Source organism: Anolis sagrei, chromosome 3, assembly GCF_037176765.1.
Source record: "Anolis sagrei isolate rAnoSag1 chromosome 3, rAnoSag1.mat, whole genome shotgun sequence".
NCBI classification, from domain to species: Eukaryota; Metazoa; Chordata; class Lepidosauria; order Squamata; family Dactyloidae; genus Anolis; species Anolis sagrei.
The window spans coordinates 160271844-160291117 of NC_090023.1; the positions used below are offsets into that span (position 1 = coordinate 160271844).

Here is a 19274-nt window from a genome sequence, read left to right on the forward strand (position 1 = left end):
TTCTCCATGTATTTATGATAGGGCCAATTTGAAAATGGTCTTTATATTCAAGAAGAAAATCGTATTATAGTGTAATCCTTTCCAGAACATCACTTGGATGCAAAAAAGTAACTTTTTGGATATTTTAATTTTAAAAACAGTAGTAAGACAAATACCAATGTCCCAGGCAGTTCATTCTTAGGTCCTAACAGCTGTATAAAAGAAACTTCTCATTGTATGCAGTCATGATCAACATATGGACAGTGACAACCGCAAAAGAAGATATTCATACTCACAAAAGATGAACTTCCACACATTTAAAAATTACATGACTTTAGGAGACTTGAAGAGGCTATTGTGTGTGTGTGTGTGTGTGTGTGTGTGTGTGTGTTTGTAAGGGGGGATACACAGGCAGTCCCCAAATTACAAACAAGGTAGGTTCTGTAGGTTTGTTCTTAAGTTGAATTTGTATGTCAGTCGGAACAGGTACATTTTTTGATGTAACTTCAGCCAAATATATAGCTTTGGATAGCATAGGGAAGGGTTAACACCACTGCATTCATTCTACAGTGTATATGGACCCTGAAAGAAAGAGAGAATGAAAATTGGAGAAAATATTTCAGAGAGACCCAAGGCTATCTGTGAAACACAGCACAGCATCTTGTTATTAGAGGTCACACCACTTCTTGTAGTAAATAGTTATTGTCCTCAGCATAATATTTTTTCCAAGCTTTTCTCCAAAGAAGTTAATGGCAGCCATTATTCATATAACAGAAAAAAGAGGATTCCCTGTGGAAACACCAGCCTTCGGAGGTGTTAGAACAGATAAAGAGCAGTGTCTGAAATCTTTCAATATGTTCGAATAGTCACAACTTGTAATAGCTGATTCACATGTACACATTCATCTTTCGGGGAGGTGTTGCTTGAAAACTCTGAGTGTGACCTGTATGCTTCTGCCTTGAAAGGTAATGTTTTCAGCTGCCAGTAAATAAAAGGAAAATTCTGTTGATGCCATTTCAAACGGGTGGGTCACATTATTGCTTTGCTTGGCTATCGGAAGATCTGTGCATGATGGGTACCCAGGATGAGAGAACTGTGAGACACTGGTTGCAGAAACAGAGAGTCGGCATCTTCCGTGACAGCTTCAGGAAACTTGTTCATTGTTGGCAGAAATGTATCCAATTGTCTGGTGATTATGTGGAAAAGTGAATAGTGGTAGACAAAGAGAACATTCTAAGGATTATTTCTGCATTTGATTTATTAAAATACTAGCCATTCCCTGCCACATGTTGCTGTGGCCCAGTCTGCTGATCTGGAAAATAAAGCAATGTGAAAGTATTGGTTTCTAATATATGTTATTTCTTTCTGCTTGTGGGTAAGCAGTATTTCTTGTTGTTTCTTTCTCAGTGTTGATGTAGAGATTGTCTGGTTTGCCTTCTCTGGAACAGGCAACATATTGTCCTTCTTTAGGGGTCCCTTTTAAATCTAGGACCCACTATCTCTCTCTGTGTGAATCATATATATCTATATCTATGGCTGGATGACTCTTTGTCAGGAGGGCTTTTTGTTTTCTTGCCCTGGTGAAGGGAGTTGGACTGGATGGCCTTAAGTGTGGGGGTTCTGTGAGGGAAGTTTGCCCCAATTCTGTCATTGGTGGGGTTCAGCATGCTCTTTGATTGTAAATGAACTATAAATCCCAGTAACTACAACTCCCAAATGTCAGGGTCTATTTCCCCCGAAATCCATCTGTGTTCATATTTGGACATACGGAATATTTGTGCCAAGTTGGACCAGATCCATCATTGTTTTAGTTCACAGTGCTCTCTGGATGTAGGTGAACTACAACTCCCAAACTCAAGATCAATGCCCACCAAACCATTCTAGTGTTTTCTATTGGTCATGGGAGCCCTGTTGTGCCATGTTTGGTGTAAATCTATCATTGGTGGAGGTCAGAATGCTCTTTGATTGTAAGCAAACTATAAATCCCAGCACCTACAACTCCCAAATCACAAAATCATTTTTGAGTGATTATTATTCCTTGGGTTAGTAGGTGTCATGGCCAAATTTGGTGGCAATTCGTCCAGTGGTTTTTGAGTTACGTTAATCCCACAAACGAACATTACATTTTTATTTATATAGATTCCCATCTAAACCCAAGTAACAAAGGTCTCCACCATTATTTATCATTCAACCCTTGTATGTTTACTGAATTGTCAATATTATCTTGGACATTTTGTTTTGAAACAAATTGGTTCCCTCTCCTTCCACAAATAATTGCATACTTGGTATTGATATTTATTGTGATTCCTGAGGGAACACACTCGTTGTCGACAAATGCAAGATGTCCCCCAAAATGTTTACACTCATAGCAGCTTATATTTATGAGTGTGTGCAACCATTAGTGAGGTTTGCAGGTATGACAACTCTGAATCTATATAAATAAAAATGTAATGTTCGTTTGTGCTATTCACAGAACTCAGAAACCACTGGGGCAATTGACACCAAATTTGGACACTATGTCCCTAACAACCCAATGTATGTTCTCCACTTAAAAAAACCAATGAAAACCAAAAGCAGAATGGACTTCTAAACTGCATGTCTACAAAGGAGAAACTGCATGTCTACAGAGACCCATGGCCATGCCCCCCCTCCTCCTCGCGGGGAAACAGCCGGCCGTTAAAGCCAGGCGCATGTGCATGGCCACACATACACACACACACAAGAGAGTGGAGTGGAGGAGGTGGAGGCAGTCTCCTCCTCCTTTCCCTGTTAGAAGAGGAAAGGGCGGATGGGTGCCAGGAGCAGCAACGGAGCAAGGAAGAAGGGGAGGAGGAGGAGGAGGCGAGGAAGGTCCACAGTGCTTGAATGAAGGACCTTCCTTCTCTCCGTCCCTTCCCTTCTTTCCTCCCTTTCCTTCCTTCCTTTCTTTCCTTTTCTTCTTTCCTTCTCCTTCCTTTCCTTCTTTCCCTCCTTCCCTTCCTTCCTGTCCCTCCTTCCTTCTTCTTTTCCTTCTTTTCCTCCCTCCCTCCTTTCCTTCTTCTTTCCCTTTCTTCATTTCCTTCCCCTTTATTTCCTTCCCTCCCTCCCTCCTTTCTTCATCCCCCTCCTTTCTTTCCCTCCTTTCTTCCTCCTTCCTTCTCCTCCCTCCCTGTCCCTCCTTCTTTCTTTTCCTTCCTTCCCTTCTTTCCCTCTCTCCCTCCCTCCCTTTTTCCTTCCTTCTTTCTATGTAAGACATAAATACAATATTAAATGGAAAGGACAGTCAAGAAGTAAGGAGAGAAGGAGGGAAAGAGGGAAGGAAGAAAGATAGAGAAGCAAGGAAGGAGAGAAGGAAATAAAAAAGTGAAAGGAAAAAGGGAAAGTAGGAGAGAAGGAACGAAAGATAGGGAAGGAAGGAAGGATGTAACCAAAGAGCAAAGAAAGGGAGGAAAGAAACAGGTAGAGATGGAAGAAAGATGAGAGATAGGGAAAGAAAAAGAGGAAATGAAGGAAAGAGGGAAGGGAGGAGAGAAAGAGGGAGGGAAGGTTGGCCACAGCAATGCGTGGCAGGTACAGCTAGTACCTTACATAAAATTGTTTTTATGTCAACCTTCCCCACTCCGGTCTCTTCAAATGTTCAACATGACTGGGGATGGTGGGACATATCCCAGTGTATTTGGGAGGCACTAATGCAGCAGAAGTCTGAATTCAGCTAAATTAAACCATATTAGAAGAAGCATGTACTGAGCTATCCCACTATTCTCAGATGTAGTGGAGCAGATGACCCTGCCACAAAGATGTAAATGAAATTACACTCTGTTAATTTGGATTGCAATTGTATGATGTAGACAGAGTTGCCATTTTGTCCTTTTTATCAGGCAATGAGATATTTGAGACCAGCCCTGGACATGTCACCTTGGTGGATATTTTCTCCTTGGGCCAGTGACGGCAAGACAAAAAAATTAATCCCAAAAAAGATTGGAATTACGGTTTCAGCCTGGTGACGCCATTGATAATGCCCAGTTTCTATTGAGTAATGTGAGGCTTTCTGTTCTATAAAAGGCAACCAGTTGAGCATAAACAACATTGTCACCGCCTTGTACGGGTTTTAATCCAAACTGTGTATTAACCAGGTATGATAAGTCACCCTTCAGTCAATTAAATATTTTGTGTATTTTTTAAAAAACAACTGCTAGAATGATATGAAAGTAGTTATGTAGATGCCAAAACCAGCAGATGGTATTTCAAAGGTTGTGACCTTTTTCCCCATTTGTAAATGACGTCGTAACCAGACCACTTTCCACTAATCCTCCATTTCCCCCCTCCCCCTGCTCACTCATTGCACAATCTGCAATCCATTTTCATGATCAGACTAATCTAGTTTAGTCTACTTGGTCCTTGGAGTGGACAACTTGCTTATTTGCTTCTAAAATGCTACAGAAAAATAATTGTATATATTTAAATGTCATTCCTTACCGAAACCAAATGCCCATAAAGGAATTACCATATAGATTTTTTTCTATTTCCATTAATGATTTTATTTCTTCTTTTCTCTTGATCTCCCAGAACTCAGATTATAAAGTCCCCAGATTAGATCTTTAATCCTTTCTTTCTTTTTGCTCTTTTCTGCTTAGGATTCTGTAAACATGGGAGGAATCAAGCAGCCTTTCAGATACTGTACTATAGCTCCTGAAAGCCCAAAGAGTGGCAAGGAAAGAGGCAGGTTGATATCTGACAACCTTGACAGGTTCCAGTGGTTGCCCAAACTTGTTGCAAAGCATCATGTGTTTCAGTCCTGCAGTGCAAAATCCAGTACTGCCATTAACTACCAGCCCATCCCTCCAAGTGGATCAATGCTGCTGGAATTGGAAAAAAATATGAAAAAAATAGACCCCTGTCTTATTCCACAGCAAGATGGCTTCAGGAAAGGCAAAAGCTGCACATCGCAAGTGCTGAACCTGACTCAGCACATAGAAGATGGCTTTGAAAGACAGCAGATCACAGGAGATGTCTTCATAGACCTGTCAGCGGCTTATGATACTGTGAACCACTGCCTCCTCCTGAGAAAAATGTATAATATCACAAAGGACTACCACCTCATCTGCCTCATAGGAAACCTGCTACAAAACAGGAGCTTTTTTGTTGAGTTCCAGGGCCAAAGAAGCAGATGGCGGTAACAGAAGAACGGCCTGCCTCAGGGGAACGTGCTCGCTCCATCAATGTTCAACATTTACACAAATGACCAGCCACTGCCAGAAGGGACAGAGAGTTTCATCTATGCTGATGATCGTGCCATTACCGCTCAAGCAGGGAGCTTTGAGATGGTTGAACAGAAGCTCTCTGAAGCTCTAGGTGCTCTATTACAGGGAAAGCCAGCTGATCCCTAACCCATCTAAAACACAGACATGTGCCTTTCACCTTAGGAACAGACAAGCATCCCGAGCTCTGAGGATTACCTGGGAAGGAATCCCACTGGAGCATTGCAGCACACCCAAATACCTGGGAGTCACTCTGGACTGTGCTCTGACATACAAGAAGCACTGCCTGAACATCAAGCAAAAAGTGGGCGCTAGAAACAATATCATACGAAAGCTGACTGGCACAACCTGGGGATCACAACCAGACACAGTGAAGACATCTGCCCTTGCGCTATGCTACTCTGCTGCTGAGTATGCATGCCCAGTGTGGAACACATCTCACCACACTAAAACAGTAGATGTGGCTCTTAATGAGACATGCCGCATTATCACAGGGTGTCTGAACCCTACACCACTAGAGAAATTACACTGCTTAGCCAGTATTGCACCACCTGACATCCGCCGGGAAGTAGCAGCCAATAGTGAAAGGACCAAGGCAGTGACATCTCCAACTCATCCCTTGTTTGGGTATCAGCCAGCACGTCAATGACTTAAATCAAAAGAAATAGTTTTCTTAGATCCACAGAGACACTCGCTGGAACACCTCAGCAAGTGAGAGTCCAAAAGTGGCAGGCTCAAACCCAGCACCTCATTCCATGGGTGATATCAGATGAGAGACTCCCTCTTGGGCACACAGAAGACTGGGTGACCTGGAAGGCGCTGAACAGACTGTGCTTTGGCTCCACGAGAAGCAGAGCCAATCTTAAGAAATGGGGCTACAAAGTTGAATCCACGACATGTGAGTGCGGAGAAGAGTAAACCACAGACCACCTGCTGCAATGCAACCTGAGCCCTGCTACATGCACAATGGAGGACCTCCTTGCGGCAACACCAGAGGCACACCAAGTGGTCAGATACTGGTCAAAGAACATTCAATCAACTACCAAGTTTGCAAAATCTGTGGTTTTTTAAAAATCTGTTTTGTCCTGTTAGAAATGTAATACAATGGTATGGTTGCTGATGACACGATAAATAAATAAAAATAAAATCCTGCTGTAGAGAAGAATCCACACTTAAATTGCTTGGGCAGAAAGGCAGAAGATGAAGCTGTGTGGTCATATTGTTGTTGTTCTGTGTCAAATACATTCCCAATTCATGGTGATCCTAACATGGGGATTACTTGGCAAGATTTATTCAGAGAGAGTTTGCCTTTGCCTTCCTCTGAAATTGAGAGAGTGGGAATGGACCAAGATTGCCCAGTGGGTTTCCATGGCTGAGTGGGGATTCAAACCCTAGTCTCCATAATCTTAGCCCAGAGGCGGCCCTAGGTAATTTTCAACGGTAAGCAAACAGTATTTTGGCTCCCCCCCTCCCAACCAATAACTGATATATATTTTCTGTTCGTCATGGGAGTTCTGTGTGCCATATTTGGTTCAATTCCATCATTGGTGGAGTCCAGAATGCTCTTTGATTGTAGGTGAACTATACATCCCAGTAACTACAACTCACATATGTCAAGGTCTATTTTCCCCCAAGAGCGCCTCAGGAGCACCCCTGGGCAAAATCAATTATACTGCAAATGCTTACTTTGCGTAATGGGTTGAGCCGCCCCCGTCTTAGCCCAAAGTATTTTGGCTGTTTCATTATACCACTAATTTTATACAGACATATGCCAAAATTCACTCACAAAATTTAGATATTACAAAAGCATTTTTAACAAATCTCATAGGTGATTTTCAACATGGAATTAATCTCTTTGCCAAAAAGTGGGATGATGTATACCCCCCTCACTTGAGATGCATCATTGAACAGGCCAAGTCTTTGTAGAGCTACCCCTATTGAGGTCAATTAGATCTGAACATGCCTGAAACTCTCAGGTCCCATCAACATCACAGAAAGTGCATCTCTGTTACCTCATTTCAAAATGAGGTAGAGCCCCCCGTGGCGCAGTGGGTCAAATCTCTATGCCGGCAGGACTGAAGACTGACCGGTCGCAGGTTCGAATCCAGGGAAAGGCGGATGAGCTCCCTCTGTCAGCTCCAGCTCCCCAAGCGGGGACATGAGAGAAGCCTCCCACAAGGACGATAAAAACATCAAATCATCCGGGCGTCCCCTGGGCAACGTCCTTGCAGATGGCCAATTCTCTCACACCAGAAGCGACTTGCAGTTTCTCAAGTCGCTTCTGACACGACAAAAAAAATTCAAAATAATTTTTGTCATTTTATAGAAAGATTCTGTAGCTGAACTATGAGATATAGAGTTGATGGCTTTCTAGAACTCCTTTGGCAAATTCATCCTATTTGAAACTCTGGACTTAAGAGTGGACACCTGGATTTTTGACATCATTTCTTTCTGAAACAAATAACCTCATGCTAAAAGTTCAAATAAAAATTACATAAAATGGATTTCGAATAAAATGGATTTTCAAACAAAAATACAAGCATTTGTCAAAGAGAGCATCCTACTTAGAAACCAACTGCTACTTTCTAGGGAAGCTTGTGCTATAATTAAGGACTAATTTTGAAGCACCACCAAACTTTTTATTCCTCTTATGAGTGAGAAGCATTCATAGCTGCAACTCCATAATTTCATGCAGTTGTTTAGTTTGCATTTCTTCCATTGTTGTTACCATTTTTTTTTTGCCTTAACGTTGACTTATGGCAACCCTATCCCAGGGTTTTCTTGGCATGTTTTTAAGCTGAGAGAGTGTGAGCTGGCCAAGGTTACACAGTGGATTTCTACAAATGAGCAGAAATCCAATCTATTATTTCCCAGCCCGAATCCAACACCCAAACTATTACCCAGAGGTGACCCTAGGTAATTTTCAACGGTAAGCAAACAATATTTTGGTCCCCCCCCCCCCCCACCAATCACTGATATATATTTTCTGTTCGTCGTGGGAGTTCTGTGTGCCATATTTGGTTCAATTCCATCATTGGTGGAGTTCAGAATGCTCTTTGATAGGTGAACTATACATCCCAGTAACTACAACTCGCATATGTCAAGGTTTATTTTCCCCCAAGAGGACCTCAAGACTGCCCCTGGGCAAAATCAACTATACTGCAAATGCTTACTTTGCATAATGGGTTGAGCCGCCCCTGCTATTACCCCATGCTATATTTCATAGAATCATAGAATCAAAGAGTTGGAAGAGACCTCGTGGGCCATCCAGTCCAACTCCCTGCCAAGAAGCAGGAATATTGCATTCAAATCACCCCTGACAGATGGTCATCCAGCCTCTGTTTAAAAGCTTCCAAAGAAGGAGCCTCCACCACACTCTGGGGCAGAGAGTTCCACTGCTGAACGGCTCTCACAGTCAGGAAGTTCTTCCTCATGTTCAGATGGAATCTCCTCTCTTGTAGTTTGAATTTCTTTCCATTATTTGAGGAAGTTCCCTTAACAAGTGAATAAAAAGACCACAACTTTTACTTCAGTCTCATCGAAAGCAACTCTAACACAGATTCATATTGATCTATATCTGTGACTTCAAGCTAATAAGCCACACATGTCCTGAATGGAATATATCTAATTTTCAGAACAAGAAAAGCAAGTTTTCTGTTTTGCAGGCTGTTCTTTTCATGTGACCCTCACCAGATTCTAGGAAAAAATTCAGTACATGGAATGTAAAATGATTGTGATTATTCCCTCCGAGGGTTGCTGTGAAATTTTTGCCGGTTTGAACACAGGCGAGCCCCATATGTTCCTCTCTAAAGAAGCTTATTTGCATTTTGTCTTTAAACAAATTGCTCAGATACTCCCCAAAGTTTCTTGTTTGTAAATTGTTAGCTTGGCAACCGAGTCACATACATTGTCACTAGATTCAACAGTTCCTAAACAGTTCCATTAATTTTTGTGATACATTATCAGTCAAAGTATTTACTACAGGCTTAAATATCACACATAAGCAATATCTGTGCCACACTTACTGTCGGGGCCAATGGAGCCAAGTCCACCAGCCTGTAGACATTCACTTCTGAGTCATTCAGGGCACCTAGGATTTGGCTGCAGTTGAAATCCGTGGTGGGGAAAAGATGCCTCTTCGGAGAGACTACGCATTCACATGGGTAAAACCAAGAGAACTCTGCCCTCTCCCCACAATGTCACCAAACCAAAATTCCCTTTCAGTGAAGCTTTTTAATCAGCCCACTTTCTTCCATTTTAAACTTCTTAAAAAGACGGCCTCTCTCTTTTCTGAAAATGTGCACAATCCAATGGGGATTCTCCCCCCTCTGTAAAGCCTCAGCATCCTTTTCTCCGTGTCTAAGCTCAGCAATAGGCAGCAGTAATAGAAACAGCTTTCCATTTAAATATAAGAGCCTGCAGGTTTTGCACATGCCCACTGAGATCCTGATTTGTCCCATGCAAATTCGAGGCAGCAGCTTAACTCTTCCTTCAAAGTTACAGAGGTTTCAGTAATGGATCACATGTATTAACCCCACACAAAATTGAGATGTGGACACCCCAAAGTCAGGAGAAATACAAGAGAAGGATGGGTTGAACTTCTTACAAGCCAGACACATTTTTGTCTGTTTTGAAGTATGTAAATATGCATCTAGTGACAATTTTGCATCACTGGGTTGTTGTAGGTTTTCCGGGCTATATGGCCATGTTCTAGAGGCATTTTCTCCTGATGTTTCACCTGCATCTATGAGGTGACCCCACTACCTCTGAGGATGCTTGCCATAGATGCAGGCAAAACAACAGGAGAAAATGCCTCTAGAACATTTATTTATTTATTTATTTATTTATTTGCTATACTTGTATACCGCCGTTTCTCAGCCTAGCCGGAGACTCAACGCAGTTTACAACAACTTATAACAAACAACAGTATACAGTTTAAAAACATAAAAACACAATCCACAATACATATATCAATAAACAATCCAATTCATCTCTTGACTAAAATCGCGATCCAGTTTTGTCGTCCAATTTGCCAGTCCTTCAATCATTACACTTATTGCACTGAGTTAACCGAACACCTGCTCGAACATCCAGGTTTTTAGTCTTTTCCGGAATACCATCAATGAGGGGGCTGATCTTACCTCCATGGGGAGGGCGTTCCATAGCCGTGGGGCCACCACAGAAAAGGCCCTGTCTCTCGTCCCCGCCAGCCGCACCTGTGAAGCAGGCGGGATAGAGAGCAGGGCCCCCCCAGAAGATCTTAGGGTCCTGGTGGGCTGATAGGCCGAGATACGTTCGGATAGGTAAATTGGGCCAGAACCGTTTAGGGCTTTAAAGGCCAACGCCAGCACTTTGAATTGAGCCCGGTAGCAGATCAGCAGCCAATGGAGCTGGTGCAGCAGAGGAGTTGTATGCTCCCTGCGCTCCGCTCCAGTTAGTATCATGGCTGCCGAGCGTTGGACTAATTGGAGCTTCCGGGCCGTCTTCAAAGGCAATCCCACGTAGAGAGTAGTAGTCTAAACGGGATGTAACCAGAGCATGGACTACCGTGGCCAAGTCAGACTTCCCAAGGTACGGGCGCAGTTGGCGCACGAGTTTTAACTGTGCGAATGCTCCCCTGGTCACAGCTGAAACCTGGGGCTCCAGGTTCAACGATGAGTCCAGGATCACACCCAAACTGCGAACCTGCGTCTTCAGGGGGAGTGCGACCCCATCCAACACAGGCTGTAACCCTATACCCTGTTCGGCCTTACGACTGACCAGGAGTACCTCTGTCTTGTCTGGATTCAATTTCAATTTGTTCGCCCCCATCCAGACCGTCACAGCGGCCAAGCACCGGTTCAGGACCTCGACATGGCCATATAGCCCGGAAAACCTACAACAACCCAGTGATTCCAGCCATGAAAGCCTTCGACAATACATTAGTTTTGCATCAGTTTGCTTTTACCTGAAAACAACATTTCCTCTGGACAGAGAAACATAAAAAACATGATTCAGTCAGAATTAAGTACTTTGTAGAAGTTTCGTTTTTTTTTTTTCAATCAAGAGAGTCTAGCATGTGTTTAAACACCCCAACTTTAGAACATTTAGCTTAGTCTGAATTGGACCCAAAGTATCAAATGAACTCTACTACAAAGCTGTTTGTGCATGTCTTAATGAGTGCCTAAAATCTAGGTCAAAATTATCATTTCACCAGAGGAGGAAGAAATACATGTTGTAACATTCAAGCATTAAAGGAAAAGAAACAACATTGTGACTCATGATAGGCATTACTGTTACATTTCTGTAGAGGAAACGTGTTCATGATGCATCTATATAAATAAAAATGTAATGTTCGTTTGTGGGATTAACAGAACTCAAAAACCACCGGACGAATTGCCGCCAAATTTGGACACAAGACACCTAACAACCCAATATATGTCCTTCACTCAAAAAAATTGATTTTGTCATTTGGGAGTTGTAGTTGCTGGGATATATAGTTCACCTACAATCAAAGAGCATTCTGAACCCCACCAACAATTGAATTGAACCAAACGTAGCATAACAGGACTCCCATGACCAACAGAAAGCACAAGAAGGGTTTGGTGAGCACTGACCTTGATTTTGGAAGTTGTCGTTCACCTACATCCAGAGAGTGCTATGGACTCATAGAATGATGGATCTGGCCCAAACTTGGCACAAATATTCCATATGCCACAGATGGAGTTTGGGGAAAATAGACCTTGACATTTGGGAGTTGTAGTTACTGGGATTTATAGTTCTGCATGTTCCAGAGTGGGCAAACCAGGCAATCACCACATTAACACTGACAAAGAAACAGCAAGAAATAGTGTTTACCCACAAGCATAAAGACATTACAGATATTAGAAACCAACACTTTCTAATTACTTTCTTTTCCAGATCACCAGACAGGGTCACAGCAACGCATGGCAGGGGATGGCTAGTAAGTAATACATTTTAAAAGTTCAAATTCTGCAAAATAGAACATTATCCCAAACGATCCCTTAAAACACAAGTAGGAAACATGCAGTTCTACTGTTCATGCACTGCAAATCTCCATAATCCCAACTAGTCTAATCAAAAATGAAGAATGATGAGAGTGGCATTCTTATAACATCTAAAGCAGAGATTTTTGAACTGTGCTCCATGGAGCCCTTGGGGCTCCATGGGTAATATCGAGGGGCTTTGCAGCACCATGCTGCTTTCTACCTCCTTCTCTTTCCTCCTCCTGAGAAATGTGGGGAAATTATAGTTTGAGGTGTTGGAATAGCAGCAGCTGCATCCTCACAAGCACAGACTCTTTCTCTCCCACCTCCCTTGATGCCCAGACTCTTTTCCTTGCTAACTAAATCCTCCCTCCATGCCCTGCTTTCTTTGCATCCAAAGCCCTATTTCCCTTCCACTGCTCAGGGAGTGCTTTGATTGTGTTTTTCCTGCATGGCAAAGGGTAGTTGAACTGGATGGCCCCTTAGGTTTCTGCTATGACTACTACTACTACTACTACTACCACAAAGGCTGGGAGACCCTCTGTTGGGGTGCTTTGATTGTGTTTTCCCTGCATGGCAGAAGGGGATTGGAGTGGATGACCCCCTGGGGTCTTCCACTGAAATACTTTTTAGTTTATGTTGGTTAAAATTATTCTTCATTTTAAATATTGTATTATTTCTTTATTTATTATTATTCAAACATATATGCCGCCACTCCCCTGGGGCTCGGAGCGGCTTACAAGAACAGGCTAAAATCTAACACAATTTAAAAACAATTTGAAACAATTTAAAAACAGCAATATCAAAGGCCTGTTGAAACAGATATGTCTTACATGCCCTGCGGAAAGCTGATAAGTCCCGCAAGGCACGGACTTCGGGTGGCAGAGTATTCCAGAGTGATGGTGCCACTGCTGTAAAGGCTCTGTGTCTGGTTGCTGTTAGACGCAATGTCTTGACATTGGGAATTTCCAACAAATTTGGTCCTCAGAATGGAGGGATCTCTGGGGTTGGTAGGGTAGGGGGTTGGTATTGTTCTTTTTTTGGGGGGGGGTGTACTATGTGAATTAGTTCACACAAATAGTCTCCATCCATCTGTCACTGGCCAGGCCTATGACTTATATATATCCATTATATATAATATAAGATATAAACATTTATTGGGGCTCCACAAGAAAGATTTGCTTCAAAAAGGGCTTAATGGCTGAAAAAGTTTGAGAACCACTGATCTAAAGGATTCTGTGAGTAAACTCATTTGTAAAATATAGATTAAATGTTATTTGCAGCACCAAAAGATGGCCTGATAATATTGCAGTATTAACGGTATGCTCAAAGGAAGGTCAATATGCATTCACACTCAATGCTCAAAGGAAGGTCAATATGCATTCACACTCAGGGCTTCCTCCCCTGAACCAGGGGGATCCAGCTGTGGAATCTTGTTGCTTTCTCCTTTGTTATTTGATCCTAATTTACTTATGAGTATTAGTCCTGACTTGTAGCTTTCTCCTGGTTCTGCCTCTTGATTTGCCCTTAGTTCTGAGTTTCATTTTGATCCTGATTTCAGGTATGTTCCATGTTTGCTAACTCACATCAGAGTTAGGCTACATTAAGTCACCTGCTAATAAATGTCTCTACATCTTGTTCTGTAGTAGCTCAGACTAAGAGTGCATCCATCTTCGATGGAGAGGTACCTGTTCTGCAAGCACAACTAGAGCAGCCTTCACCCAACCTGGTGCCATCTGGATATGTTGGGTTAAAGCATCAATTTCCCCCAGGCAACATGCCAATGAAGGATGTTAGGAGTTACAAACCAAGGAAGAAGACAGGTCTGGAGGACATGCTGAAGAAACAATTTTCCTTGTCTTCTAAGGTTAGCGCTCCTTTACAAAGTCATAGACCTGTGAAGTGAGGAGCAAGAGACTGAATAACATCTGGCCAATTAGCAGCTACCCAAATATCACAGCCATGCTTAATCGCTGCTGTCATGGTTCCTCAGCCTCACCGCCACCCTGGTCGCTGCCTGATTGACCTTAATTACCATCATTAAATTTAGCTGTAAAAATAGACAGTGTTAGCTATTACTGGAAACTCTTTTCTGAGCAGAGAGAAATCATACTGTAACAGAGAAAATTGGGCCTTGAGGGACGTAGTTGGAGATTGCAGTTCTTACATTACTTACAGACTATAGGCTACGAAACTAAACTGTTTTCCCCCCATGTGAATGGATAGCTCTGCCATAGCATCCTTCCATCATGTTACTGATGTACTGCAAACAAAAAAGCAGATGTGCTTTATCATAGAAAATGAATAAAACCTGGAAGTTCACCCCAGTCTCTTGTGAGATTTCTGTCTGGCTCCTAATTATACAGATCAGCCTCCCAATCTTGTAGATTAACTACTGTCGCATGTTGGAAAAGAGCAATGAATGACCACGTGCTTTGCCTGCAGAAAGCCCAAGATCAATCCTGATAATTTTAAATTGAAAATGAATAAAATATGAATAAAATAAGATAAAGCAGCAACATAAAATGTGAAAAGAGACTGTTCTGGCATCTAGTGCACTGAAATTGTGCTAGGCTATGCTTCCAATCATCACCTGTCATCAAGGCTCTGGATTCTGGGATCTGAACCAGGAAGGGAACACTGGAATAGATAATTCTGAGCTAGATGGACAAACAATTTAACTTGTTTGCTTGTTTGACATATATTCCACTTTATTTTAGAAAATAGACTCAAAGCCAAAAACAAGATTAAAGATAGCTAGAGATAAAAGCATATTCAGAGTTAGAATGTAAAAATGCAATGAAACCAAATGCAAGATATATTGTTGGTCCTACTGGTCAGTCGTAAGGCTGAACAGGGCATAGGGTTACAGCCTGTGTTAGACGGGGTTACACTCCCCCTGAAGACGCAGGTTTGCAGCGTGGGAGTGATCCTGGACTCATCACTGAGCCTGGAGCCCCAGGTCTCGGCGGTGGCTGGGAGAGCTTTTGCACAATTAAAACTTGTGCGCCAGCTGCGCCCGTACCTTGGGAAATCGGATCTGGCCACAGTGGTCCATGCTCTTGTTGCATCCTGATTGGATTACTGCAATGCACTCTACGTGGGGTTGCCTTTGAAGACTGCTCGGAAACTCCAACTAGTCCAGCAGGAGGCAGCCAGATTGCTCACCGGAGCGGCATACAGGGAGCATACCACTCCCCTGTTGTCAGACATGTAGCCGGGGGGGGGGGCTTGAGGGGCTTCAGCCCCCCCCCCCGAAATTCTCATGGTGGTTCGCGAAAAGGCCTTACTGGTGCATTATTTAAACTGTTATGTTTATTCATATCATGATCTGATCACCATGCTCAATATATCCCATATACATGGGGGTATTGGGGTAATGATACAAAAGGTTTGCTAGGGTAAACCCTCTTTCACTCAGACTCAGCCCCCCCCCCCGAAACTCAGCCCCCCCCGAAACCCCCCTGAAATTTTTTTAGCCCCCCCCCCCAAACAAAATCCTGGCTACGGGCCTGCCTGTTGTGTCAGCTCCACTGGCTGCCGATCCAATCCGAGCACAATTCAAAGTGGTGGTTTTGACCTACAAAATGCTATACGGTTCCGGCCCAGTGTATCTGTCTGAACAGATCTCCCTCTACATCCCACCTCGGAGCTTAAGATCTTCTGGGGAGGCCCTGCTCTCGATCCCGCCTCTATCACAAGTGAGGCTGGCGGGGACGAGGAGCAGGGCCTTCTCGGTGGTGGCCCCTCACCTGTGGAACTCACTCCCCGGGGAGATTAGATCAGCGACTTCCCTTTTTTCATTCAGAAAAAAATTGAAGACCTGGATGTGGGACCAGGTTTTTGGACAGTCTGGCAATTAAAGAAAAGACCTTGATGATGGGCAGGAAATGACAGAACGGAATGGATCTATGGAACTCTGAACACTGAGCATGAGATTGTTTACTATTGTGTTATGTACTGATGTTTTTAACCTGTTTATTGTTTAATTGCTTTTATGTATGTATGTATATTTGACATAGGCATCGAATTGTGCCTTCTTTTGTAAGCCGCCCTGAGTCCCTCCTCGGGGGTGAGAAGGGCGGGGTAGAAGTAACTGAAATAAATAAATAAAATAAATTGTTGTTCATCCATTCAGTCATTTCCAACTCTTTGTGATTTCATGGACCAGCCCACCCCAGAGCTCCCTGTTGGCCGTCACCATCCCCAGCTCCTTCAAAGGTCAATCCAGTCACTCCAAGGATGTCATCCATCCATCTTGCCCTTGGTCGCCCCCTCTTCCTTTTTCCTTCCATTTTCCCCAGCATCGTTGTCTTCTCTAAGCTTTCCGTTCTTCTCATGATGTGGCCAAAGTACTTCATTTTGGCCTCTACTATTCTTCCCTCCAATGAGCAGTCGGGCTTTACTTCTTGAAGTATGGACTGGTTGGATCTTCTTGCTGTCCAAGGCACTCTCAGAACTTTCCTCCAGCACCAAAGTTCAAAAGCATATATATTCCTTCGCTCAACCTTCCCTATGGTCCAGCTCTCACATCCGTGTTTTTTAAACGTTTATGCTCCTGGGATAGCGGTCTGTCTGCAAAGGCCCTCAGAATATCAAGGAAGAAAATCCCACAATATCTGCTGTGAACTGGGTTATCTGCCATATATTCCAGTTCAAAGCAGAAAATGTGGGATTTTATACAGCTGTGTGGTGGGGGCCTACTTTTAAATAGCTCCAGTCCTTTGAGGAGCTATTTAAAGTTCAAACTAAAATCCAGAGCAGATTCAACACACCATTAACATAGATGCCACAGCCCCACCAAGCATGGCTTGTGATATGTACAGTGATATAACAGGGAGATGAATTAGGTTCTTGTAGGTTTTTTTGGGCTGTAGGGCCATGTTCTAGAGGCATTTCTCCTGACGTTTCGCCTGCATCTATGGCAAGCATCCTCAGAGGTAGTGAGGTCACTACCTCACTACCTCTGAGGATGCTTGCCATAGATGCAGGCGAAACGTCAGGAGAAATGCCTCTAGAACATGGCCCTACAGCCCAAAAAAACCTACAAGAACCTAGTGATTCCAGCCATGAAAGCCTTCGACAATACAGGGAGATGAATTTATTACTACTTTAGCCTCGGTTTACAATTGCATTTATTACTGTACTATGTGCTTGTTTCAGATCAGTATTTTAAATCTGCTTCCACTTTTCAGATGCACACCAAACTGCTAAAGCATATTTTACAAGCCATTACAGTAAAACGGTAATTACACTTAAATAAATAAGCATGTTAGTGCTAATTGAATTACTTTAGAAAGATTAATCCTCCCACCTTTTTAGAAGCTGCTAAGACGGAATTGGCAGAACTACTTCTGAGTATTCCTTAAGGCATACACACACAAACACAAGGTACCCTTAACAAGCCTGATCTATGTGATTGCATCACAGAACACTGTGGAATATGTACACACATACACACAGAAAGAAATGTATTTCCCAATGGGTGAAAAATTAATTGCAATTGTATGGTAGCTTATAGTGAAAGAGGCAGTTATTATGTAATGCCAGGAGCTGCCCTTCTACAAACAACATCTAGTGCAGTGGTTCTCCACCTGTGGGTCCCCAGGTGTTTTGACCTACCACTCCCAGAAATCCCAGCCAGCTTACCAGATGTTAGGATTTCTGGGAGTTGAAGGCCAAAACATCTGGGGACCCACAGGTTGAGAACCACTGATCTAGTGGGACTTTCTCCAGAGTAAATACAGTCAAGATCAGATCATGAAGACAACTTTTAGAGCAACTGATGCAGTTAGTGTGATATGATACTATACTTCATGGCATTTATTATGGACCCTGAAAACGAGGAGGAGTTGTGGATGGAGCATGGGTGGCACAGAAGAAGAGCACCACTTCAATTAATTCTAACCCTTTCTCTCAGTTTGGGATCAGACTATAGTATGAAAGAACAATATGATATTTAAAATGAAGAACAATTTAAACTAACATAAAATTACCAGCATTTCAATGGGAAGTGTGGGCCTGCTTTTGGCTGATGAGATAATCAAGCTAATTAGGGTTGTTGTTGTTGTGTGCCTTTGACTCATTTCCAATTTAGGGGAACTCAAAGTCTAAAGTTTAGGTTGGGGGCAGATAAATAACATTGGAGGACTACACCTGGTCTGCGGACCTTAGTTTGGAGACACCTAGTCTACATAATACAATATTAGCTAATGGGATTTCAGCATCTGCTCACAGTAGATTGGCAGAGTGGCTCTCCAAGTGTCAACTTTAACTAGCCTAGCCTAGCCTCCAGAAATACGTAGATTTCTGGAGCTGGATTATGAGTTTGAGCTGGCAAAGGACTCTTGTCTGTTGGAGCTAGGTGTGAATGTTTCAACTGACCACCTTGATTAGCATTTGATGGCCTGGCAGTATTTGGTGTGGCTTGTTAGTTCCTGGGGGAATATCTTGTTGAGATTGTTTCCTCTCTGTTGTTTTGTTGTTGTAATTTTAGAGTTCTTTTAATACTGGTAGCCAGATTTTGTTCATTTTCACGGTGTTCTCTATTCTGTTGAAATTGTCCACATGCTTGTGGATTTCAATCAAAGGCCATTAAATGCTAATCAAGGTGGTCAGTTGAAACATTCACACCTAGCCCCAACAGACAAGAGTCCTTTGTCCTACCCTGGTCATTCCACAGATATATAACCCCATTTTCCTAGTTCCAACAGACCTCACTACCTCTGAGGATGCTTGCCATAGATGCAGGCGAAACGTCAGGAGAAAATGCCTCTAGAACATGGCCATATAGCCCAAAAAAACCTACAACAACCCAGTGATTCCGGCCATGAAAGTCTTCGACAATACAATTTTAATCACAGTTTGAAGTCTATTTATTTTTAAAAAAAACACCTATGTGTGAGTAACTGAAATACATTCAAAATATGTATGACGCTTCAGGTGACAATGTTATAAAATGACTATCTTGTTGGTTGACTTCTATGCACATTCTGCAACAAAATATGACTCTGGGGACTACAGTGTCCCGTCATTCGGAATGGGGGTTGGACCAAAGAAGCAACTATGCACA

At 42.8% G+C, this 19274-nt stretch overlaps 1 protein-coding gene across 1 annotated transcript in view; it reads right to left on the reverse strand.

Moving 5' to 3' along the window:
- Positions 1 to 19274, reverse strand: part of OPN4 (opsin 4) — a 92782-nt gene that overhangs the window by 57332 nt on the left and 16176 nt on the right. Inside the window, exon 2 of the mRNA XM_067466253.1 lies at positions 9242 to 9414. Within this exon, the coding sequence (XP_067322354.1) occupies positions 9242 to 9414 (173 nt within the window). The remainder of the gene's footprint in view (positions 1 to 9241; positions 9415 to 19274) is intronic.